This window comes from Aricia agestis, chromosome 20 (assembly GCF_905147365.1).
Source record: "Aricia agestis chromosome 20, ilAriAges1.1, whole genome shotgun sequence".
NCBI lineage: Eukaryota > Metazoa > Arthropoda > Insecta > Lepidoptera > Lycaenidae > Aricia > Aricia agestis.
The window spans coordinates 1,701,758-1,727,659 of NC_056425.1; the positions used below are offsets into that span (position 1 = coordinate 1,701,758).

The 25,902-nt window shown below is 38.4% G+C and overlaps 2 protein-coding genes across 2 annotated transcripts; both read left to right on the plus strand.

The window, feature by feature from the left end:
- The first annotated feature begins 1,790 nt into the window (after positions 1-1,790).
- LOC121737469 (peptidylprolyl isomerase domain and WD repeat-containing protein 1) lies at positions 1,791-14,857 on the plus strand. The gene is made up of 11 exons (XM_042129148.1): positions 1,791-2,022; positions 2,126-2,286; positions 2,553-2,691; positions 4,309-4,396; positions 6,050-6,374; positions 7,537-7,655; positions 10,252-10,444; positions 10,871-11,105; positions 12,765-12,937; positions 13,493-13,660; positions 14,342-14,857. The coding sequence occupies exons 1-11, from the start codon at positions 1,890-1,892 to the stop codon at positions 14,483-14,485; spliced, it is 1,878 nt and encodes a 625-aa protein (XP_041985082.1). The 5' UTR covers positions 1,791-1,889; the 3' UTR covers positions 14,486-14,857.
- A 4,346-nt stretch (positions 14,858-19,203) lies between these two features.
- LOC121737480 (transcription factor AP-1) lies at positions 19,204-21,155 on the plus strand. Its single transcript, XM_042129164.1, has one exon. The coding sequence runs from the start codon at positions 19,324-19,326 to the stop codon at positions 20,047-20,049; it is 726 nt and encodes a 241-aa protein (XP_041985098.1). The 5' UTR covers positions 19,204-19,323; the 3' UTR covers positions 20,050-21,155.
- Positions 21,156-25,902: the final 4,747 nt, after the last annotated feature.

Consider the following 25,902-nt stretch of genomic DNA (forward strand, 5'->3'; position numbering starts at 1 on the left):
AGATCCCTCTTAACATGCGCATAGCATTGTATAAAACTTATGTCCGCAGCCGCCTCACGTACGCAGCCCCAGCGTGGCACCATCTGCTCTCTGACTCGCACAAGCGAACGCTTCAGAGAGTGCAGAACAAGGTGCTACGCCGAATCGCCGGAGCGCCGTGGTACGTGAGAAACGACACCATCGCGAGAGATCTGCGCGTGGAGAGCGTTGAGGCGTTCGTAGCGCAACTCTCTAAGAACCTTTTCGCGCGAGCGGACGCCTCGCGCTTACCTGAGCTGGCCAATCTGGCGCCGTGGCATGCACGGCCGCCGGACAGACATCGACTCCCCCGAGACGTCGTCCCAGAGGACACCGCGGAACATCCGCCCCCCAATCACTGAAGAGGAGGAGATTGCGCCGCGGCACTTAGCCGCGGCGCCCACTATCACCGTGGGATTGTCTCCCCCCTCCTATCCCTGCGCCGGCAATTTACGAGCCGGCGTATATTTTTCTTTTCCGCCTGGGGCCTGACGGACGCGGCAGCCCTATTGTCGTAGCCGTCGACCCCACGGCGTAACTTCCCCCCGTCCGCCAAAAATAAAAAAGGCCGGGTTCGGAAGCTTTCTCTATCTCCCTTCCTAGCCACTTCCCCCCGTCCGCCAATAATAAAAAAGGCCGGGGATGGAAGTACTCCCCCTAAATTATTTCCCAGGTCGCTTTGGTCCGCAGGCGTGGTAGTAGTGGTGTGTGCGGGAGTGGACCCATACACGTTCCCTTGGTCCTGGCCGGGGCCCGCACGCACCACCTGGTTAACCTGCTGCGTCTGATGATAGATTGTGGCCTGGTCAGGCGGGTAATCGGTCTTTTCATGGTTTTCCCCGCGTTTTGTCGCGGGGGTTTTCCCTTAAAACGGTATCTACAAAATAGTATTTTCCCATGCAGAGGGGTATAGCCCCTGGACATGGTTTCCCACCCGGGGCCCCTTCGCGGGACTCGGCGTGTGGGAAGTTACGAGAACCCGAATCATGGTAGGTACCTACAACATGTTTCTAGAAACAAAATTTGTCTCTGTAGTTGGCTACATTAGAAAAAAAAATTAATAAAGTAGGGTAGAAAGTAGGTAATAAACTTCCACACACTAAGATTTGGAAAATGTTGGTAGAAAATTATTAATGATTTATTAACGTCAACTTACAAACTCTTCATGAAGAAAACTAAATCGAAGATATTAATATTATGGCATTTGATTGTGCATATTTTGTGCATATTTCGGCCATCACACCAATACGCACTGAGCGGCATCGTAGCAACGACACGCGCGCGGTGAAGTATGCGAGCTGGCAACGTCGCGTCGCGTCGCTCGTACGGATATCGGTACGAAGTATCGATAAAATCCCGATAATTTTTTACCAGTTTCTTAGAAATCGGTACAAATATCGATATTTTCGAGTGATACCGATACACGGAGCTAATACGTGAAATACCAATACGTGAATCGTGATTCGTGATATTTTAAGGGAAATATCGGTAACGGTAAACAGCCTTGCTCAGTACTCACACATCGAAACAAATGTTAGTATGAAATTGATGTAAAATGTTTAGCTTTCAAAAATTATTCCCAGATGGCTGTTATTAGAAATTATCAAAACCCAGATTCCAAAATTTCACTTTAAACAAAGTTCAATGGCTCATTGCCATTTGCCTATTTAGGATTTACAAATGAAAATATAAAATTGTTAATGGTTTTCAACGTCATTGTCACGTTGACAGTTGACACTGACATTTCATTCCAAAAAAAAAAAAAGCTGTTGTGTCGTGTTCGCACTTCGCGCACTCGTTTTATTTTCGTAATAATTATTTATGTTTTTACCAATTTCCTGAGTATAAGACTACACATTTTGTAGCATAAAATGTCTGGAGAGAAAAGACCAAGAACACCAGATGCCCCGGACCCAGAAAAACAAGAAGAGGGCGATGACGCAGAAGGCTGGATAGGACCAATGCCTTCCGAAGCTAATACAGAAAAACCTAAAAAGAGAAAAGGTTATTTACTGTCTAATATACCTATGTTATTTTGCCGCAAAGTCACTACCACGTATCTTTATTAAAGTCACTCCCTTTAATAATGTGTATGATGTTATTTTAGTTCTGGAGTTTGAATCGTTGTACATGGAAAATCTACCACTTTCCGAGACGTACGAACGGAGTTACATGCACAGGGATGTAGTGACACATGTAGTTGTTACAAAAACTGATTTTGTCATCACTGCAAGTCAAGACGGTCATTTGAAATTCTGGAAAAAACAGGTAAGTAAATGATTTACATGTGTATTTCACTTCAAGTTTGGCCCTATTTTTTAAAGTATAGATAGAATGTGGTTGAGAGCTACTCAATTTAAATGACTGTGATGAATAGATTTTCTTATATACTTACAGTAAAAGACCTTATAGACTTAAGCACTTAAAACATAAGGTGATAGTGATATTATAATATACAATATTTTACTGTACATAGCCCTTATATAAAGATTCACAGACAAACAACTTTTCTAATGAATGAACTTCTCTTGCAGGAGGAAGGTATAGAGTTTGTGAAACATTTCCGATGTCACCTCGCACCAATCAGTCACATAGCAACAAACAGCACTGGTACCTTGTTGTGTACAGCTTCCACAGAGAAAACTGTTAAAGTATTTGATGTTGTAAATTTTGGTAAGAATACAAAGATTTTTTACATAATATTATATTACGTAAAATCTAAATAAAAACTTTTGTTTGCTGGGAATAAATGTTTATCCTGTTAAAACACAATTTACTCCTTTTCTGTCTGTGTGGCCAAATATTATTTAGCCTTTTAAATAATATTTGGCCACACAGGTTTTCAGGTTTTATTAGGTTATAAAAGGCAACCAAAAAAATATCATACTAATTTTAATCAACATTAGATAAGGGTGATTCCATTATCGCGGGTGCAACAGTTTGACACACTTAGAGCTTCCTACAGGCAAAATGAAGCATATTTATTAATAAAATATCCCTTGAAGGGATACATTTTAACTACTTTAACAATGATTTATAAATGAAAACCTCATCAAATGTATGAAGGGCCACAAAACAGGTTTGAAGTGCTGTCGCAGGTGCAACCAATTTGACCCTCCATTAAAAACTGTGATGAGTTCATATGTGAATACTGTTTAGTGCGAAACTTTTACAAAATAACTTGCCTTTATTTCAAAATAGCATCAAACAAAGAAACTATGTAACTAGATAAATGTAATTATAGTAATAAGTACTAGAAATTATTAACATTTCTACGATCGCGGGCGCAATATCAAAATTCTCAAATATGTTAAAGGTGAATTAAATCGTAATTCTCTAACAAATTTAAACATTTTCGACATGGAATATATAATAATACTAGTAAGTTTGTGATAAAACTGCACCAAATAGGGATGATGACAAGGTCAAAGATTAGCGAATTTTGTTAATAAAATAAAGAAATCACGGTAAAAAATAAGTACTCCCAAAATTTCAGTTCGATAGCATTTGTATTTTTTTTGGTATGCGCCTTCAAAGTTGGATAATTAAGTCGAATTTTTTTTCGATTCAATTTCTTAATATTTGTATACCATTCAATAACTTATGCAATTAAAAGCTACTTTTGTTAAGAAACCACTTTCATAAACGCAATATTTAATATACCTATCAAACAAAGTTCTCTCCTGATGCGTACAAACTACGAAAGAGTGACATCAGTCTTTCGTAGCACTTTGTATGGAGCGTTTCGGGCCGGTCTATTTTATGAGATATTTGAATTGTCATATCTTGGTGAATTTATAAGCTATCAGAGTAATTCTTTCAGCGATGTTTCTATTTTTTAAGGGTCTTTCAATTACCAATAAGAAAAAAAATTGTCATCATGCCTATTGTAGTTTTTTTTTAAATTTTCAGTTGTTTATTGGCCTGACAATATTAATCGTCTAAATAACTCAAAACGATTGAATAGTGTAATTTATACAAAAGATTTCTACGTATTGCTGTATAACTATACTACAACTAAACATTGATTGAAAATATACTCTATTTTAATTTAAAAATATGGGAAAAAACATTGCGTCCCTTGGATGATATTGTTTAAAACGCTCTAAATTATTCGAATTCCATTTTTTACTGATAAAAATTGTTTTTTTTAGTAAATACACATCTTCTTACATATATTCCAATTAAAAAATGTAACTAATACTCATTTTAAAAATTCTCGTTGAGGGCCGTCTGTAGCGGAATGGCCCATAAATAGTTTTATTACAATTTTGTAAATTTTTTTTTCAGACATGATAAACATGATATCAATAGAGTTTGAGCCGTATTGCACAGAATGGGTGCATTCAGCTGGGGATCCTATATCAGCATTGGCTGTGTAAGTATTTGTCTTATCTCTCACTGTTATCATATTTTTTTTTCTTTCTATAAAAGCCAAACAACTCCAAATTTTTTTGCTAGCAATGTGACAGGTCTATTAAACATTCCATCATTCACTTTATGTTTTATTAATTACTAGCGACCCGCCCCGGCTTCGCACGGGTAAAAAATATATAGCCTATGTCACTCACTGAAAAATGATTAAAATCCATTCAGTAGTTTTTAATCTATACTAATATTATAAAGAGGTAAACTTTGTTTGTTTACTCATAGATCTTCTACTACTACTCGACTAAGAGCTGACGACCAAATCAGTCATGTAGCTTCAGCTGTGTTAAAACTCCGTTAGCTACTTCCCTGAACAACCCTTTCTGATAATCTGCGTGCTGGCAGGCCGTGGGCGGTGGGTGTAGGAGTGGTGGGGTGGGGAAAAATGAAAAAAATATGACTGTCTGTCTGACTGTATGACTCCAGGCTGTATCACAAGGACCGCTATAGATAGACTTCTGAAATTTATATCTATAGATAGACTTCTGAGATACGGAACCCTTCGTGCGTGAGCCCGTTTTCGCACTTGGCCGGTTATTCTTTATTATCTATGTGAAAAAATTATAAATTAACATGTAGGTACCATCGCAAACACTATTAAGTCGCTGAAACTACATTTTTTCCAATTTTTTCCCCACCCCACTACTTCCACACCCACCGTCCACGGCCTGCCAGCACGCAGATTATCAGAAAGGGTTGTTCAGGGAAGTAGCTAACGGAGTTTTAATACAGCTGAACCTACATTTTTTTTCTTTTTTTCCCCACCCCACTACTCCCACACCCACCGCCCACAGCCTGCCAGCACGCAAATTATCAGAAAGGGTTGTTCAGGGAAGTAGCTAACGGAGTTTTAACACAGCTGAAGCTACATGGCTGATTTGGTCGTCAGCTCTCCGTGGATACTACTGATAGATCTACATTACTACTCAATAGTCAATACTCTGAATAGATCTAAACTCCTCTGCCGCGAGCGCACCCCCGACCCCGCCTTGGTAGCAGCGCCCACTTCGAAACGGGCGAAAATCGCAATATTTTAATTTCGCCATAACTTCTAAACCAAACGTCCAATTTTAATCAATCAAAGACCAAATATTGTCTACATAAACTGTACTTAGAGATGAAATAATTAATTTTGATAAGGATTATTAGCATAAGTAAATTAAATGCGTTTAAATGTAGTCCAAAAAAATCAAGATTTTTAAATAAAAAAATGGTTGTTGTGCCTCACTTGACATAGATAGGTATAGTGTGTCGCGGACATTTTTGTAGATATTTATAAGATCTACATTTATTTAGAACATTGTATGGTTCTATCTTTTATAGTTTAGGCAGCGTACGCAAAATAAGTAAATTTTCTGGTTGTTTCCGAAAAACTGAAATATCTTACGGAACCCTATATTTTCCAAAATAAAAAGTAGCCTATGTTACTCGTAAATAATGTAGCTTTCGAATGGTGAAATAATTTTTAAAATCGGTCTAGTAGTTTTTGAGCCTATTCATTACAATTAAACAAACAAACAAACAAAGTATACCTCTTTATAATATTAGTATAGATTATTGCTGTTTGCTCTTTAGTTATTTGTATGTATTTTTAAATTTCTAGGTCAGAAAAAGGCTCCAACAAAATCCACATATTTGATGGCACGCAAGCATCAGGTACGCCATTACATACCCTTGAGTTGCACCATAAAGAAGTAGTGACGATCAAGTACAACCCAGTCTTTGAAGCAGCGGTGTCTGTAGACAAGGCCGGCATAGTGGAATACTGGACAGGACCCAAACATGAATACCAGTTTCCGAGAAATGTGAAATTCGAGTCAAAACTCGACACGGATTTGTTTGAGTTTGTGAAGCACAAGACATACCCAACTGCGCTCGATTTCTCGCCGGACGGCAAGAAAATGGCATCAATAGCTTTGGATAGACAGGTAAGATCCAAAAATGCAAAATTTCATTATTGCATTCGTTCTGAAGTAAAAATAAGAAGAGACTTGTATATTTTATAACCTGCTTTCATTATCTAAGGTTTCATATTGCAATTTGCGAGCATGCCATTCAGGCCGATATTTAGTTTATTGCCTGAAACTCCATTTAAAAAGAAATTTGTATATTATAGCTTGGGAACCATTCATTTAGACACACGCGGCAAAATGGTTTTTTTAATGAACTAGGGGGGCAAACGGGTCACCTGATGGAAAGCAACTTCCGTCGCCCATGGACACTCGCAGCATCTGAAGAGCTGCAGGTGCGTTGCCGGCCTTTTAAGAGGAAATAGGGTAATAGGGGAGGGTAGGGAAGGAAATAGGGGAGGGTAGGGAAGGGAAAAGGGTAGGGGATTGGGCCTCCGGTAAACTCACTCACTCGGCGAAACACAGCACAAGCGCTGTTTCACGCCGGTTTTCTGTGAGCCCGTGGCATTTCTCCGGTCGTGCCGGCCCACTTGTGCCGAAGCATGGCTCTGTACGTCAATTTTGATGAAATTGTATATTTTACCGCAATAAAATATCCTGTGTATCCTTTCCCACACACTTTTAGGTTTATAATATTACTAGCTGTTGCCCGCGACTTCGTCCGCGTTAGCATAGTAGATCACATCCCAAGTATTATTATTTATTTTATTGTACAAAAATATTCAATGTACAGAATTGACTTTCCTACGATTTTATTATATAAAGATGTTCCGCGCGGCTTCGCTTGCGTAATTTAGGAATTTCACGCAACCGTACATTTTTCCGCCAAAAATAGCCTATGTCCCTTCACGTGGTCTATTCTTTATGTTTGCCAATTAACATAAAAATTGCTCCAGTAGTTCTTAAGATAATAAGCAATTTCATATAATTTCCCCCGTTTTTTCCACACTTTTATCTATTTCTTAGCTCCTTTTTGTCCTAACGTGATAAAATATAGCCTATAGCCTTCCTCAATAAATGGGCTATCCAACAGTAAACGAATTTTTCAAATCGGACCAGTACTTCCTGAGATTAGCTCGTTCAAACAAACAAAGAAACAAACAAACAAACTCTGCAGAATTATAATATTAGTATAGATTTATAGTAAAGATTGGCTTACATAATGTTATGCATTGTCCAGGTACGAGTGTTCCACTTCCAGTCGGGTAAGCTGCACAAGGTGCTGGACGAGAGTCTCAAGCGGTTCACCGAGCTGCACGCGCACACGCAGCAGCTGCCCAACATGGAGTTTGGACGACGGTGAGCTTTATTTTAGGAAAGATAGCTAGTGATGTGAATGCTTGTGACGAACTATTTCTGGCATACAAACTTGTTGTTTATTTATTTATTTCTTTATTAGACTCGCCAACAGCAAAACACAGAAATTCATTTAAATATACTTAAACTATATTTAAATGAATTTCTGTGTTTGCTTTGTGCACTTATGTGTAAGTCAATTATAGGCGTGTACAGTATTCATTAAGAACAGTAGATAATCTATACTAATATTATAAAGAGGTAAACTTTGTTTGTTTGTTTGTTTGTTTAATTGTAATGAATAGGCTCAAAAACTACTGGACCGATTTTAAAAATTCTTTCACCATTCGAAAGCTACATTATTTACGAGTAACATAGGCTATGCTACTACGAGTACATACTTTTTCTCGACGTTTCGGCCGTGTTGCAACGGCCGTGGTCACGAGGGGACCCTCGTGAGAGTGGAGAGTCCCCTCGTGACCACGGCCGTTGCAACACGGCCGAAACGTCGAGAAAAAGTATGTACTCGTAGTAGCATTACTACTTAAATAAGTCGCGTTAAGTCCCGATTAAAAAGTTTAATTATAATGCAACGCGAATGTTTAAAATGTTAACATAGGCTACTTTTTATTTTGGAAAATATAGGGTTCCGTAAGATATTTCAGTTTTTCGGAAACAACCAGAAAATTTACTTATTTTGTGTACGCTGCCTAAACTATAAAAGATAGAACTATACAATGTTCTAAGTAAATATAGATCTTATAAATATCTACAAAAATGTCCGCGACACACTATACCTATCTATGTCAAGTGAGGCACAACAACAATTTTTTTATTTAAAAATCTTGATTTTTATTGGACTACATTTAAACGGATTTGTTTTACTCATGCTAATAATCCTTATCGAAATAAATTATTTCATCACTAAGTACAGTTTATGTAGAATATATTTGGTCTTTGAATTATTAAAATTTGACGTTTGGTTTAGAAGTTATAACGAAATTAAAATATTGCGATGTACGCCCGTTTCGAAGTGGGCGCTACCAATGCGGCGATGCGCTCGCGGGAAGGGTATCACTATACAGTGTGTAACAAAAATAGGTGATAATACTTCAGGGTGTGTACGTGTTCCTTGTAGAAAGTTCACTGTGAAAGTAGCAGCGCTGAAATACCGATTTTTTTTTCACTTTTGTATGGGGAAACTCGTGACGCTCGGGCCCTTGCCCATACAAAAGTGAAAAATATTTTTCGTCTTTCACAGTGATTTCTCTACAAGGAACACGTACACACCCTAAAGTATTATCACTTATTTTTGTTACACACTGTATACATCGCCCGCGTAATTTAGGAATGTCACGGAAACCGTACATTTTTACGCAAAAAAGAAACCTATGTCCTTTCACGTGGTCTATTCTTCATGTAAATAATGTACCAAGTATTGTACACATTGAAAAGGTCTACAGAAAACTCCGCGATGGTATAATATAGGTACGTATAATGATATCCCACAATAACATTTTTTTACTTTTAACTTCAAATAATGGCTAATTTTCGAACCGATTTTAACCAATACGGCAATAATCCTTATTCAATTAAATACTTTAAGTAAATACATTATTGATTATGGCCCTTTACAGCATTTTTTTTATGAAATAAGGGGGCAAACGAGCAAACGGGTCACCTGATGGAAAGCAACTTCCGTCGCCCATGGACACTCGCAGCATCAGAAGAGCTGCAGGTGCGTTGCCGGCCTTTTAAGAGGGAATAGGGTAATACAGGAGGGTAGGGGAGGGAAGGTAAGGGAATAGGGTAGGGGATTGGGTCTCCGGTAAACTCACTCACTTGGCGAAACACAGCGCAAGCGCTGTTTCACGCCCGTTTTCTGTGAGAACGTGGTATTTCTCCGGTCGAGCCGGCCCATTCGTGCCGAAGTATGGCTCTCCCACGTATGAAAGCGTATAAGGCATATTATGATTTAAATTTCAAATGAATATTTTCGAAGATATTACAGATTTAAAAATTGCGGGACGTGGCTTTTGCGGCAGTAGGTACCGACCAATGCCGGCCACGGGTAGTAATGAATATAAATTATTTATCAAAACTACTGAATCGATTTTAATCATTTTTTTAGTGACATAGGCTGTAATATATTTTATACCCGTGCGAAGCCGGGGCGTGTCGCTAGTATATAATAAAATCGTAGGAAAGTCAATGCTGTACATTGAATATTTTTGTACAATAAATAATAATTGGGACGTGATCTACTATACTAACGCGGACGAAGTCGCGGGCAACAGATAGTATAAAATAAATATTGATATTCTCTCAGTCTTCTTTCAAAACATCACTGTTGTGTAAGTTATTTTCATCTGTGAAAAATTCTTATTAGGTTTCTTGCTTATGCAATACATTTATGCTTACTGTAGGTTTTCCGATATGAGAGAGATTATGATAAAAAAATAAAGTAGAAGAAATGATTATTATATTGTCCCGGCATGGCAGCAGATTGTTCACACTAGCAGAGCCATGCGAAAAATAGATTTTTTACTAGAGTATATAATAGTAATATTAATTATGATTAATATTTAATGTTTTTCAGTATGGCGGCGGAACGTGAGCTAGAGAAATCCGACGCGGCGCAACTAGCGAACATCGTGTTCGACGCGAGCGGGCACTTCGTGGCGTACGCGACGATGCTCGGCGTGAAGCTCGTCAACATCACCACGAACCGCTGCGTCGCGATGCTCGGCAAGCCGGAGAACTTGAGGCCGTTGCAGCTGGCGCTCTTCCAGGTTGGTGACCTGTTTTTTCAGAAACTTTTTTTTTTGGGCTAAAAAGTTTTTTTAGCAGCAAAAATAAAACATAATAAGTTGCCTATCAATGCTTCAAATTATAGAATAATCGAATGAAAATAAGATACTGTTACAATGTCGTATTACAGTTAAGACAAATTGTATAGGTTCTCACTATAAATAATATAAATAAAATATCTTTTTATTCAAAATGGGGACCATGATACTTTTGAAAGTCGAACGAAGAAACTGCGTTGCCTACCACCGGTTCGGGAACTAACCCGCCGAGAAGAACCGGCGTAAGAAACTCGCACGGGGCCATCTTTTACTAAAAAAATGTAAATATGTAAGTACTAGTTAATTACCCCAAAGTCGAAATTGAAACAAGATATCAACAATTTATTTATTTCTCATCATAATTTACAGGGCCGCACGAACCAATCCAAAGTAGCGTCCACCCTCGAGATGGAGGGGTCAGAAAACCCCTCGCTGCTGTTAGTCAAAACCGACCCGACGTTATTCTGCACCGCTTACCGCAAGAACCGCTTCTACATGTTCTCCCGTCGCAGCCCCGACGATGTGAAGAGTCCTGATGCTGACAGAGACATATTCAACGAGAAACCGTCTAAGGAGGATATTATATCGGCTACGGAGGGCCAAGGTAGGTTGGGAGCAGTAGTCATATTGAACAAAATCTATAAGAAATTATATTGCTACAAAAATCTTTTGAGTCTTGAGAGTTTGAATAGCGTAATTGTGACACTGATTTCGACCACATGCGACATACTTGGATATTATTTACAGTATGGCCTGAGTTCGAGAAACTATAGCGTCACAATTTTGCGGCGATAGTTGTCCGAATCTGGCCTTGTACCATGAAACTGTTTTGAGACTCAAACAATCGGACGATCCTGCTCTAACAAACGCGAAAAGACGTTGTTAGAGCAGGACGCGGCATTCTCGTCCGATTGTTTGAGTCTCAAAACGGTTTCGTAGTAGGCCTAGGAGTTCTGACAATATTTCATTTGACTGTATATGTTACGCTCAAAGACCGAAAACGCTCAGTGAGCGAAAAAATGGCTCACAACGCGTTGTGGTAATAGTGAAACAGCCACGACGCGAAATTCGCGTCGTGGCCCTAGTGAAAACGGCCACGACGCGTTCTGGCAATCACAGAAATACCACAAAGCGAAATTCGTGTCGTGGCTGACGTGCTATTCGACCACAACGCGTTGTGGTAATCGAGTAAAACCATGACACGTTCTGAGCATTTAAAAACAGCCACGACGCGAATCCGTGTTGTGGCCCTAATGAAAACAGCCACGACGCGTTCTGAAACCAGGCCGTGTTACGCAGGAGTAATTTTATAGCGCCCAAGTGCGTGCGCAATACACAAGAGCACTCTGGTTTCAATGAAACTAGGCCAGTTACGCAGAGGTAATTTTATAGTGCCCAAGTGTGTGCGCAATACACAAGAGCACTTTGGTTTCAATGAAACCAGGCCAGTTACGCAGAAGTAATTTTATAGTGCCCACGTGTGTGAGCGTGTAAAAGTCGGTCCTGCACCTAATCTCACGCCAGCGCTCCATTGGGTTATGAGAGTAAAGAATAGTGCTCTTGTGTATTGCACACACACTTGGGCACTATAAAATTACTCCTGCTTAACTGGCCTGGTTTCATTAAAACCAGAGTGCTCTTGTGTATTGCGCACACACTTGGGCATTTTAAAATTACTCCTGCGTAACTGGCCTGGTTTCATTGGAACCAGAGTGCTCTTGTGTATTGCACACACACTTGGGCGGAGTTGGACGCTATAAAATTACACCTGCGTAACACGGCCTGGTTTCAGAACGCGTCGTGGCCGTTTTCATTAGGGCCACAACACGGATTCGCGTCGTGGCTGTTTTTAAATGCTCAGAACGCGTCATGGCTTTTCTCGATTACCACAACGCGTTGTGGTCGAATAGCACGTCAGCCACGACACAAATTTCGCTTTGTGCTATTTCTGTGATTACCAGAACGCGTCGTGGCCGTTTTCACTAGGGCCACGACGCGTTGTGAGCCATTTTTTCGCTCACTGAGCGTTTTCGGTCTTTGAGCGTAACATATACAATCAAATGACATAATATGTCTGACATTCTTCTGACTCTAATCTAACAATATTATTGTCAGAACTCAGCTTATAGCTACTTCTATACTAAAAAGTGCAGTGCAACAGCCGCGTGGCTCATGTGAAGGCAGTCTTAATAATACGAGTGTTCAATGAAAAAAAATCCTGATGTTGTGTCAAGAATACTCCACCACACTCACACATCCCCAGGTGTATCGCGCACATACGAGTCGGCGATCCTCCATACGTCGATGGGCGACATCCACATCCGGCTGTTCGGCGCCGACGTTCCGCGCGCCGCCGAGAACTTCTGCGGCCTCGCGCGCGCCGGATACTACAACGGGCACGTGTTCCATCGCGTGATCCGCGGGTTCATGATACAGGTACTGTAGTATGTAGCGAGCAGTGTATAAGGCACAAAGCGAAAAGATCAGCGGCATTTTTAATTAGTTTTACACACTGTGTTAGGAGTTTCAAGTCATATAGTCAGCCAAAACTGTCCGATAACATGTCCGTACTGATCAAATGACATGGCCTAAGCAATAATAATTTATAATTGAGTTGATTCAATATTTTTATCACGAATAGTCAAGTCAAGTCTCCTTTTGCAATCAGAGAGAAGCAAAGAATCTCTATCGCCAAACATCAAAACATTAGTAGTATTTATATCGTAAATTAGTTGATTCTTACGCCGGTTCTTTTTGCTAAATTAGTTCCCGAAGCCCCGAACTATATTTTTCAGTAAATATATTTTAATACTGAAATGATAAATAAAGAATTTAGAATAAAAATTTTAACTTTATATAGGGTACTTTTTAGTTGTTAACACCTCCATCGTGGGTATCGCAGATGTTATGCGGCAGCCGGCTGCCGCTTGGGGATTGATGGGATAATCAACATTCATTAAGTAACATACCATTATACCGTGTTTATTACAGACGGGCGACCCCACGGGTACGGGCACGGGCGGCGCGAGCCTGTGGGGCGGGGAGTTCGCGGACGAGTTCCGGGCGCACCTCAAACATGACCGCCCCTACACCGTCAGCATGGCCAACGCCGGCCCCGACACCAACGGCAGCCAGTTCTTCATCACGCTTGCGCCAACTGTAAGCTAACCAGACTGAACCTGAGTGACTTGACTAAACTTGGTCACGACGAGTCACGAGACCTTTTGCTGTTTCATAATACTAGTGTGGTTGCAGTTTTAGGCAAATAACTTATAGATGCGCCAAAACAGACTTAAGGCGTCGCCTTGATAATTTGGCTTTAGCAATATCGATTTAACTCAGCAATGACTAAAGCTAACAAATTATAGTTAATTGTCAGTGTTCATCATGTCTTTGTCTTTGAATTACCCATAGCATAACACGATTGGTCAACTTTTATAACACAGAATAATCAATCAAAAAGACCTCGGTAAAAAAGGGATTCCTGTTTTGCCAACAGAGGCGAGTGATTTACGTTTACAAAATTTGTACATAAATTGGTTTAAGCATACATTCTAATTTGCCCATAGCTTATATGAAATATATTTAATATATTTATGGTTTTTAAATTACGCGACAAAAACCATTTTGTCGCTACGCCCTTCAATTTTTTGCTGTTCCATTGCTTGTTTTCTATGAGAGGCCGGGCCGGCCTCATAGAAAACAAGCAATCTAAAACATATCCAACACGGTTTTTTACTTTAACGCGGCGTCATCTTAATAAGAGTAGGCTTGTATAGTATGTGCTGCTGCTATAACCTAGGAGAAAAACATTTTATTAACACAATTATCTCGTTACAGCCCTGGCTAGACAACAAGCACACGGTGTTCGGTCGCGTGGTCCGCGGCATGGAGGTAGTACAGAACATCGGCAGCGTCAAGACAAACCCCAAGACTGACAAACCCTATGACGACGTCCGAGTGATCTCTGTCACTGTCAAGTGAATATAATTGCCACCCGTGCCTAGCACTGCAAGGTCTGCAAGGCATTCAGTATACTGTTAACTGAACATTAACACCTCCACTTTGATGCTGGCAACTCTGACGGGGAGGCATACGCCAAAAAGAAGAAGAAGAGATGTGTCAAATGAATTTTTCTTCGTATGATGTGGGAAGAAGTCTGCAAACTGTTACAGTTAATGATTAAATAATGAAGTGAATAAAGTGAAACTCATAAAGTTATACAAGGGGATCAAACTCAGGAAGTAAATAGTGTATTCAGTAGACAAAGAAGTGAAAAACTTACTTGTAAAAAGTGAATGAGTTACGTTTGATAAATAATTAATGATCTGGATATAATTGAGTTGTTCTTAAAATAAAAACTAAAATTAAGTTGTTTAAGGTTGTATATAAAATTACTTTTTACACGTCATGTTGTGTTTGTTTTATTCATTTCTTTAAATTGACGGCTGTTATGTAAAACCACGTAGTTCCATAGTTTTTATGTGAAATAGCTTTAATGAGACTTGCTTTTCAAAACTCTTAAATAATCGGCCAAGTGCGAGTCGGACTCGCGCACGAAGGGTTCCGTGAAAATAGACGAAAAATAGTGTTTTTTGTATGGGAGCCCCCCTAAAATATTTATTTTATTTTAAGTTTATATCCCGCGATCGTGGAATCCTGAAAATCTTTTGTTTTCGCGGTCGCATTCGACCGCTTGGGAGTTGAATCATTATTAGACTACAGATAAAATTAAGAATATTGTGAAATTTTCTGTGTCAAGCTGTTGCGGTTTTCGGTTACGAGCCAAAAAGGTCAAAAAGTTACGTTTGTTGTATGAGAAAATGGAAGCCCTTAAATATTAATTTTATTTTGTTTTTAGTCTTTGTTTTTATTGCGGCAACAGAAATCTGTGAAAATATCAGAAGTCTAGCTATAGCGGTTCTTGAGTTGCCTGGAGACAGACAGACAACAGACGTCCACACACCGAAGTCTCAGTAATAGGGTCCCGTTTTCACCCTTTTTGGGTACGGAACCCTAAAAAACAAACTACGCGCCGCTTGTTTAGTTACATAGCTTGCCGATAGATGGCGCTAGATGTTACTTATCAAAGTGTTTTTCATGAATTATTATTATCCTAAAGAATAATAATTTATAAATATTTGCTACAATATACTTTGTAGTTCAATAGTCGACCAGTAACATGAATTTAATCAAGAAAGTTCGATGAAAAACGGGATTAAAAATGAGCTGCCTGCTGCATTATAAATTATTATTTAGTCTGCTCAATAACAGATGGCGCTTCTTGTGATAAGTAAATAACTCACCGCTAGATGTCGCTTCTATGTTGTATTCTTTAAATCTGGAAAATGAAGACCTTTCATTGGAATATTATAATCCGTCGGTGCATTGTGGAATATAATATTCCTTTAGTTTAATATATAAAATAAATCAGATACCCATACATCATAATATTCGCAGACCGAAAATACCTACTTACAGTACACGTAATAACCACTTTTTCATGTAGCTTACCAGTAGACTTCAGTAATTCTACTGGATGTCATAAAACTTTAGTGATAATATTTTACGGCGCGGCGTGTATGGGCCCCTATATAGAGCTCATTGTGAAATTACAGCTCTGAAATAATAATTGCCCATGTACAAATTAAACAAAAAAAAAATCAGCGCTGCCACTTTCACACTGAACTCTCTAAATATAAGAGACATAATTTTATGTAGTACACACCCTGAAGTCACAGAGTACTTTATTATATACTGGCCTGAAGTATTATCATTTAGTTTTGTTACACCTTGTATATTCTGTCCTTTAATAATTTTAAAAGTTGATCGTTACCCTTTGTAAGATTTTGGATCTCAATTCCTACACTGCACCGCCAGTCCCGCGGGATCCCGCTAAATTTTAGACCGGGATTAGTCCCGCAAAATGCATGCGGGATCCCGGTATCCCGGTATTGCATTCCCTAGCTACATGTCATGTCGTGTCTACTAATAAATTAAACGCTTTACATGCAATAGCATGTAAAGCGTTTAATTTATTAGTCGTCACTCGTCGTCAAAAAACATTAGGGGGACCTAAATTCTAAAATCCGTCTCGTCTAGACTCTAGACAGCGTGTTTTATATTAAGTCTATGGTTTTAGCACTAGCGATGCTATAGGTCACGCGCGACTCCGTCTGCCCACGCCTCGTGTGAATAATAATAATTATTGGTCCTAGCTCTACGTATTCATGACGACTGACGCTAGAAAATTGTGATTGCCTAATGCCTATTCGACATTTTCATAGAATACGTATTAGGTATTTAATATTTATATTTAGAGATTTTTTGATATTCGACGTTAAAAATGCGCAGCGTAGTTGTAAGTTGTTTACTAAATACTATCCCAAAAATGTAAAGTAAGTACTTGCTTATCGCTAAAGGGCTGAGCTAAAGGGCAACTAAAATTTTGTTATTATCTCATCCATCCATCTCTTTATACCTAATTTGAAAATAATAACCATCATAACATTATTAAGTAGGTACCGTAATTTATTTTAATTTAAGTTTGATACATCAAATATTTAAAAATAAATTTTGGATTTCGTTTGAAGTTTTTAATTATACGGGGCCACGGCAGTGCGTACGCCAAGACACTTTTTTTAGAAAATATAATGAAAATGGTTGGAAAGTTAAGAAATTGTTTTAATTAATGTGAATAATTTTGATAAGCTGCAAATTGCATTATGTATAAATTTTAAAATACATATATTGTATAACAATAAAATAAGTATTTATGTATAAAGTAGGTAAGTACAAAATATAATTACAGTGCGTTACGTTTAATTTATGTTGCATTTCATTTCCATAGAAAAGAAAAGATTTTATATGAATTTACTTAAAAAAAGTTTTGGTTCGAGTTCACGAGTCACGGCTCACGTCTAACTTCTAATTTTTAGGGTTCCGTACCCAAAGGTTAAAAACGGGACCCTCTTACTGAGACTTCGATGTCTGTCCGTCTATCTGTCTGTCTCCAGGCTGTATCACAAGAACCGCTCTAGCTAGAAACTTCTAAAATTTTCACAGAATTTTCACAGATTGTGTAAATTATACACTTTTAAGTATTTGTTGTTATAGCGGCAACACACTTAAAATAAAATAAAATAAATAAGGGGCCGGGCAAATAAAGGGAAAACATGATTTAATTGGCCTTTTCTGCTCATTATCGAAAAAGGCACTTGAAATTTTTACAAAAATAATTATTATGTGTACTTTAATAATTAATACTAAAATTTTAATAAAATAGAAATTTAAGAGGGGCTCCCATTAAAAAAAACACAATTTTTGGCCCTTATTTGCTCTATAATGGACAATGGTAAGCTTTAATAGGTTTATTAATAATTAATTAAATTTTAAAAAGGTTAATTAAGAAAGGTAAACCCTTTGTGCGTGAGTCCGACTCGCACTTGTCCCATTTTTTATATTAATATATTTTTACAAAATAATTATGTTGAACAAATGAGCCGTACTACGAAAACCTCGCAGTGTTTATCTGGATACCAGCTGTTTTAATTAAATATTGGAAACATGGTGTTTATTTGCCTAGTACGCTGAAAATGCGAATTTGCAAAACAACGCACTGTAATCTGCCATCAAACCCAGTATCAGTGTACCGAACGTTGTTACACCAGATTATTTATTAGTTTTAATACACGGTGGGCGGTAAAAAAGCGAAATAACACGAAATGATCAAAAATATTCAACAATTGTTGAAACATGGGCCAAGTCATTAATTAAAAGTGAGGCCCGTATATTTAAAAGACTTTTGTAGCCTGTGCACTTTATTTTCCTTCTAGCCTAATCTGTAGTGCGAGCAAGACGGCCATATTTCTCTCTCTGTCGCACCAGTACATTTGTTCCCCCCGCGCGCCGCCCGCATATATTTTCTTGCAGCGCGGCTACCCCGCCTCCGCCGCCGCTATAAAGCGCGTTTCCATTATATCGATACGTTATACTTAATATTATTAATTATTATGTACTTCTTTTTATTAAAATTATAAAAAGTCTGTTTAATTTAAAGCACATTACGTATACTTAATATCGGATTTTTAACTCAGTGAACAAAGAAAAAATGATATCAGAAACTATAGGTCTTATATAATAATTAATAAACGAAATAGAATATTATAAGCTGGCAACTGGCGCCGGCACGCCGCACGGGCCACGGCACGGCGCGCTGCTTTCACTTGGTATAAAAGTTGAAACAAAGCAAAAAATAATAATAAATAAAACAGCTATTTTGGAAGTTTAAACGATCGTTTAAAGTGTATTAGAATTTACGGAAAAAGAAAATGTATACAAGGGCTATAAGACGCTTTAATTCTTAGAATATTATAATAATACAATGTCCTAAAATTCATAAACATTGTAAAGTAAATAAGTACATTATTATCTTTTTGCTTAAATAATTTGCAATACAGTAAGCCTTTACAAAGGCTGTAAATTTTATTATGTTATCGCTCGAACAATGGAAACGAGCTAGCCGATTCTCGGTAATCGCACGAAGTCGTAAACAGCCCGCTGTGGCCTCGCGCGTCGTCCAAATGGCCAATAGCGAGCGAGTAAAACGAAATATCACGTCATATTCGACCAATGAGCGCTCGGGAATATCACGACATTTCTAAAAATAGCTTATCTGAGTCATGACATAAAAGCACTGGTTGTTTCTTTCCAATGTTTAGAAACAAGTGGAACGTTGTCGTTGGCGGACGTATGTTGAGAGAAGAGAAAAAGTTTTCTACGTGAAGTGAGTTCAGTGATACCGACTTATTCGGTGCTAACACATGGTTCGCCAGTCCGGCCACGGGATGGAGACTACTTTCTATGACGAGCAGTACCCTCTAAGCGGTCCGGTGGATAATTTGAAGAGGTCCCTAACATTGGACCTGGATTTCGGCAGAGGCGGCAAAAGGGCGAGAGGTGCTGCACCACCTCTTCTGTCCTCTCCAGACCTCCAACTACTCAAACTGGGATCACCCGAGCTAGAAAAAATCATCATGCAAAACGGTTTGATCACAACGGCAACGCCTACACCTGGTGGGGCGGTTCTGTTCCCCGCCGTAGCGCCGACAGAGGAGCAAGAGATGTACGCGAGGCCATTCGTCGAGGCGCTGGACAAGTTACACCACAACGAGCCCGCGCCGCTCGGACGACGTGTTTACGTCGACTTGGACCGCCCGCTCGACCGCTTCCCGGCCTCGGTCATCAAAGACGAACCTCAGACGGTGCCCAGCGCCGCCAGTTCCCCGCCTCTCTCCCCCATCGACATGGATACCCAGGAGAGAATAAAGTTAGAACGTAAGAGACAAAGAAACCGAGTAGCCGCGTCGAAATGCAGACGGCGCAAGTTGGAACGTATCTCAAAATTAGAAGAAAAAGTGAAATTGTTAAAAGGTGAAAACGCAGAGTTGGCGCAGATGGTGGTGAAGCTAAAAGACCACGTCTCCCGGCTGAAGCAGCAGGTGCTGGAGCACGCGAACGGTGGCTGCCACATCGACGCCCACTTTTGAGGGCTCACCGCCGCCGCTCCCCCACATTCCATGCTAGTCGCGCCCGCTCGGACGCAGCATACAAAGCGTTTTGTGATCTTAATTTTACCGTGTATTATATAGTTAACAATTAGTGACTAAGTGAAGTTATGATAAGGATGTGTTGTCAGAGCCCAAGTGATTTCGGAACCTCCGGTTGAATGCACAAATTGATCCTGCATTTGGTGAAGGATTTATTACAGCTAGTCCGCAAGATATAGTCTCTACGTCGTAAGTTGCAGTTGTAGTTTTCCTTGTATCAGTATTGCGTTCTCTCATTATATTATTGTAGAAACTAGAAAGGATAATCGTGCAACGTCATGCTGTAGACTGGACAGACTGAGGTTGACCGGTGTTGCCAGTTCTCACTTCTCGAGTCGTTTTCCCGTTTCAACAATATTTTAAATACTCATTTACACATAATCTAACTTGGCAAATATCAACAGAGACCACTGATGTTTTCGAAAAAGGAAGTCTAATATTTTACAATGTAACATACAAGCGAGACAGAGAAGTAAAAATACAATAGAGCTGGCAACGTCGCAACACGCAAGTCACGAGCGGATGTTCTGTTTAATTAAAATTCCGCCTGCGCCGCCCTCGCGGAATGGCGGCCATGTGTTCGGCTGTCGGACGTTCCGAATCACGTTTTGTTGCACAAGGTTAACTTTTCATCGCTGAAAGGCGCTTTATGCCTGGTGGATTATGTTATTTACATGTAGCTTGTGTGATAGACTGATTAGACAGCATGTGAGACTGCCTTGAGCGAATGCGTTGTGCGAGGGAGTGTTTCTCAATTATTATTTGTCTGATTTGACCCGGTGCTCTTTTAAAGGTCTTGTAACGTGAGGCCGTCCGATTTAAGTGTTACGGATGAATGTTAAGGCAAAATGTAGTTGACGGATGTTCAGCGAGATCGTATGCAAGATGTATTTATTAGTGAGAATGTTATAACTAGGTTAAGGTAGCAATCTCGAGTGCCTACGCTTTGTAAACTAAAGCCTTGTAAAGTTTTTATTGTTTTTGTTACCATTAGATGAGCAGTACGAATATTATGACGATGCCGTTCTTTAAAAGCCTTAATGCAGTCTGCATAATAAAATTATAATATTGTCGATAACAAAAGGCATAAAAGTCATAAGTGTCGTATTGAGCAGTTGTTCTGTACCATTGTCTTCTATAAGTTATATTAAGTAATATTAAACCATTAACAAGTTGAATTGTTATATTATAGACTTTATAAGGGAGCTTATTCCAGTTTGTAAATTGAAAATTTAAACGGAAAGCGCCCCTTTTGTATTATTTTTATACGAAAAATGATTCTTCAGAATGTTAACAATAATTTGTAAGTTTATAAAGATACAGTTATACTAAAATAATATATTTCTATGACTTTAACAAAGAATATTGTTTTATACTGAATACAAATGTATTATAAATCAAAAGAAAGAATAAATATAAATTATAAAGATTATTATACCATTTACTTCTTTGTTTTTCTTACAAACAACTCCTTTAAAGCCCCAGAAAATGGCCTGTATTCTCAAATTGTGTTAAACACCAGAAAATTTTATGAAAAATTGTAAACTCCATAATTTTAGCAATTGGAATCTCGGAATCGGCTCGAATGATTTTCATGAAATTTAGTATATAGGGGGTTTCGGGGGCGATAAATCTATCTAGCTGGGAATCATTTTTATAAAATGTCATTTTATTCGTGTTATAACGAATACCGAGCAATGCTCGGTCAAATAGCTAGTGACTACTTATAAAAAAAGAAGCCAAAATGTGAAATCTACAAAATTTACGCTATACAGGTTTACATTAAGAATTTAATGCATAGTTTGCACTTTAAATGACCTTGGTACGAAAATAAGTGTACCTACCTGGTTTGCAAACATAAACATTTAAAATATGAAAAGTAAATAAATTACTTTTGACTATATCCTAGTAATATACAATAACCAAATTATATAATAACACGACATTACGACACAGTTTACGTAATTAAATACAAGAACTTTTTGACATGAAATTACACATCATGAAACACAAAATTACACGGACTTGGCCGTGGCGTTGCCATGGCCCCAACGCGCAATGTGACACCCAATATTTTTATGAAATTAATAGTGCTTAATAACGTAAATTAAATTACAACTTATAGTATGTTATTTTACAAAATTAAATCATCGACAAAGATAGTGAATAGTCGAGATAGAAGATAAACTTTTATGTGAAGGTCACAATATGACGTCACAGCGTCCGCCATGTTGTGGATCTGCCAAAATCCTTCGCAGCCGGACATCCGAGAGAGATGAATCAGATATTGTTTACGGAACGAGAGGTCATAATGTTCCTACTGTTAAGTAACATTATAGATGTTACTAGGCCACTATCTAAATCTACAAACGTATTTATTATGATAATAAAATATGTATTAAGTATTACAAACTATAAACTTCTCAATTTAAGTAGAATTTGGCCCATGCTAGAACAATATGTAAGCGTAGTTTTACTAGACACGCAATATTCGTCAATGATTGCCCATGATGGTTAGGACTTAACGGCTGCCATCACCTAAACTGCCGTCGCCGGTGATTTTGATCAGAGAAGAAACCATGTGGATTTCTCTCTCAACTAAAGTGTCCGGATTTCACCCGGACACTTTTCAATAACCCGGCCGGACGGTCCCCGGACGCGCTTCAAACTAGGACAAATCCGGGGGAACCCAGACGGATGGCAGCCCTACCCATGGTCTCAGAACTCTCACAATACATAATATCATTATTAGTACTTGACAAGCATGGTCAATGTCGTAGAAATCTTCGAATTCATGGGCCTTACTACCTTGGGCCATTATCAATATCCATGATTATCAAATCATGGATATTGATAATGGCCCAAGGTAGTGATGCACCCACTAACGAAAGGGTTTAAAAAAATCGGCCAAGTGCGAGTCGTACTCGCGCACGAAGGCTTTATTTTAACTTTAACTTTAACCACGCCTCTGGTGCAACCCAATCTGATCGCTAAACTTAGGTTGGGTTGCACCAGAGGCGTGGTTAAAGTTAAAGTTATGGTTATAGTTAAGGCAAATTTAACTTTAACCTTAACTTTGACCGAAGAAATTGACAGATGACAGCTGGCAAATTTAACTTTAACCTTAACTTTGATCGGAGAAATTGGAGAAATTGACAGATGACAGCTGGTCCAACAAGGTTATAAATGAACGTGGGCAGGGCACTGTTGGTAAAGGAGAGCTGTCAAAAATGGCGTTTTTGTATTATGACAGCGCTAGTTTCTTTTTTCGCCACGTGCATTTGAAACCTTGTCGAGCTCTATGGTTATGGTTAACTATATCTTGATGGCGTCCATTTTTAACTTTAACCAAAGATTTGACATTTTGCATTGTAATTAAAGTTAAAGTTATAGCACATAATAGATAATAGTACAAGTAGTTATAGTTAAAGTTAGTTGGTGCAACCCAACCTTAAATCCACTGTTTGATTCCACATTTCGCTACTTGCTAGCAGTATGTTGTTTATAAATACTACGTTCACTCAGCATTAAATATTAATTATAATTCGTACAAGCAATAATTCTAAACAAACTGATCAAAATAAACAACATGCTACTCGTATTTTGCGTTTTGCTTTACAAACTGTTGGCATCAGTCCGTCTGTTGACAAACAATTTTAGTTTTAGTTGTTAATATATTGAGAGGAGTAGAGAACTTTGCTTCAGCCAGGCCTGTCCCACTCGCGCGTTTAGGTATCGAACTGTTAGTACCCCTTTAAAGGGGCAGATCACAAGGGACTCACAAGCAATAAACCAATAGCAAATAAACCAATTTGTTACAAACAAACCGCATACTACACGTAAATAAACACAAGTTACTATGTTTGAGTTGTAAAAAATTCCTGACCAGCTCCTACACTATAATCGAATATAAAACTATTATTAAACTAGAAGTCCCGCGCGGCTTCGTCCGCGTAAATTAGGAATTTTACGGAAACCGTACATTTTCCTATAAAAAATAGCTTATGTCCCTACTCTCTTCACGTGGTCTACTATATTGCCATAAAAATTGCTCTAGTAGTTCGTGAGATAAACCCTTTCTAATATTTCCCCCGTTTTCCCCACATTTTCTTGAGTTTCTTTGGTCGTATTAGTCTTAGCGTGAATTATCACGCTAAGACTAATACGACCTCATAAGTACATATAATATAGCCTATAGCCTTACTCGATAAATAAGCTATCTAACACTGAAATAAGTTTTTAAATCGGACCTATAGTTCCTGAGGTTAGCGCGTTCAAGCAAACATACTCTTCAGGTTTATAATTAGATTTTTTTAAATTATCGCTTGACAAACTCGAGTCTCGATCTAAAAGACTATGAAAAGTACGAATAACACATAATAGGCTCATAATCGACGACGCATAGTGTAATATGCAGTGACGGATTAACCCTTAACCAAATTAAGCAATTGCCTAGGGCATCACGTCTGAGGGGGCACCAGAGGGAGCACAAAAAAAATATATCCTTAGGGCACGTTCACGTCTCATTCTCACCCTCACGTCACCAAAAACCACATCAAAAAAAGTTTATAGGAAAAAACTAATGTTTTTAAGCGGCAAAGGCTTAAAGACTGATTCTAGTTGCCATAGTACAGATAGGGGGGCCCACAGGCATGGATTGCTTAGGGCATCAAGTAGCCTTATTCCACTTATCCTAGCTAGGACGTCCTAGCTAGGATAAGTGGAATAAGCGCTTTAATCCGTCACTGGTAATATGATAGTGATGATGATGACGATGAATGTAATTTAGTATATAATATATAGTATAATATGCTTTCCGTTCTTAAAACAACGCCGAAACTCCCAAACTTGTATCTATAAAGAATCAGGAGTTCTCTCAGCACCTTCCGAACCACGCGGTATACCAGGTTATACCTCGGTGCAAAATCTTACTTGTTGGTAGCATATGCTTAGAATACTTCTCACGAAACCGAAGTCACCACGAGTTTCCCTATAAAATTTGAGGAGTTCCCTCGATTACTTATGGATGCTTCATCAGATCACCACTTTTGTGAATATAATACTAAATTGGCATGATACCCTATATACCAAAAGAAAAATTTTGAAAATCGGTTTACAAACGGCGGAATTAAAATTGTAGCCTATGTGTTATTCTGATGTATATTAAGCTATACTGTTGTACAGTTTCATTAAAATCCGTTCAGTAGTTTTTGCGTGAAAGAGTATCAAACATCCATACATCCACACATCCATACATCCAAACAAACTTTCGCCTTTATAATATTATATTAAAATATTAAATATAAATTAAATTAAATTATTAAATTACTTAAATATTAAATAAGTATACGTTGGGTTACTAAAATTTGATTATTACTATAAAAAAGTTTGCTATTATTATAGTAGCTATATTAAATTAAAAGAAGATTATTTTATTTTCTAAAAGGTGACAATCTTGACTTCGTCAGAAAGGGTACCTCTTACGCGATAGAAAGAGAGCGCACATGTAGGCAATAGTGAGGTATTCAACGGATATTCGCATTCGCGAATATCCGCGTATTTTTCAATATTCGCATTCGCATTCGCAAAAATTACGCGAATGTTTTAATAATCAAAAAGGATCAAATAATTATATTATTATTATTTGAAATGCGTGCATATAGCACGCGTTTGAAATAATAATACAATCGATAACACTTAGATATTTTTATTAAATCATACTTCTACATTCTAAATTAAAGCCTCATTAGTCATTTATGAAAAAAGAACTTCAGAGATCTTATCAAATCTAGC

Excerpts from the sequence above, each read along its gene's own strand:
- LOC121737469 (XM_042129148.1), top strand. The coding sequence starts at position 1,890 with ATGTCTGGAGAGAAAAGACCAAGAACACCAGATGCCCCGGACCCAGAA. Across the intron at positions 10,445-10,870 it reads TGCAGCTGGCGCTCTTCCAG|GGCCGCACGAACCAATCCAA; the intron begins GTTGGTGACCTG and ends CATAATTTACAG. Across the intron at positions 12,938-13,492 it reads TCCGCGGGTTCATGATACAG|ACGGGCGACCCCACGGGTAC; the intron begins GTACTGTAGTAT and ends TGTTTATTACAG.
- LOC121737480 (XM_042129164.1), top strand. The coding sequence starts at position 19,324 with ATGGTTCGCCAGTCCGGCCACGGGATGGAGACTACTTTCTATGACGAG.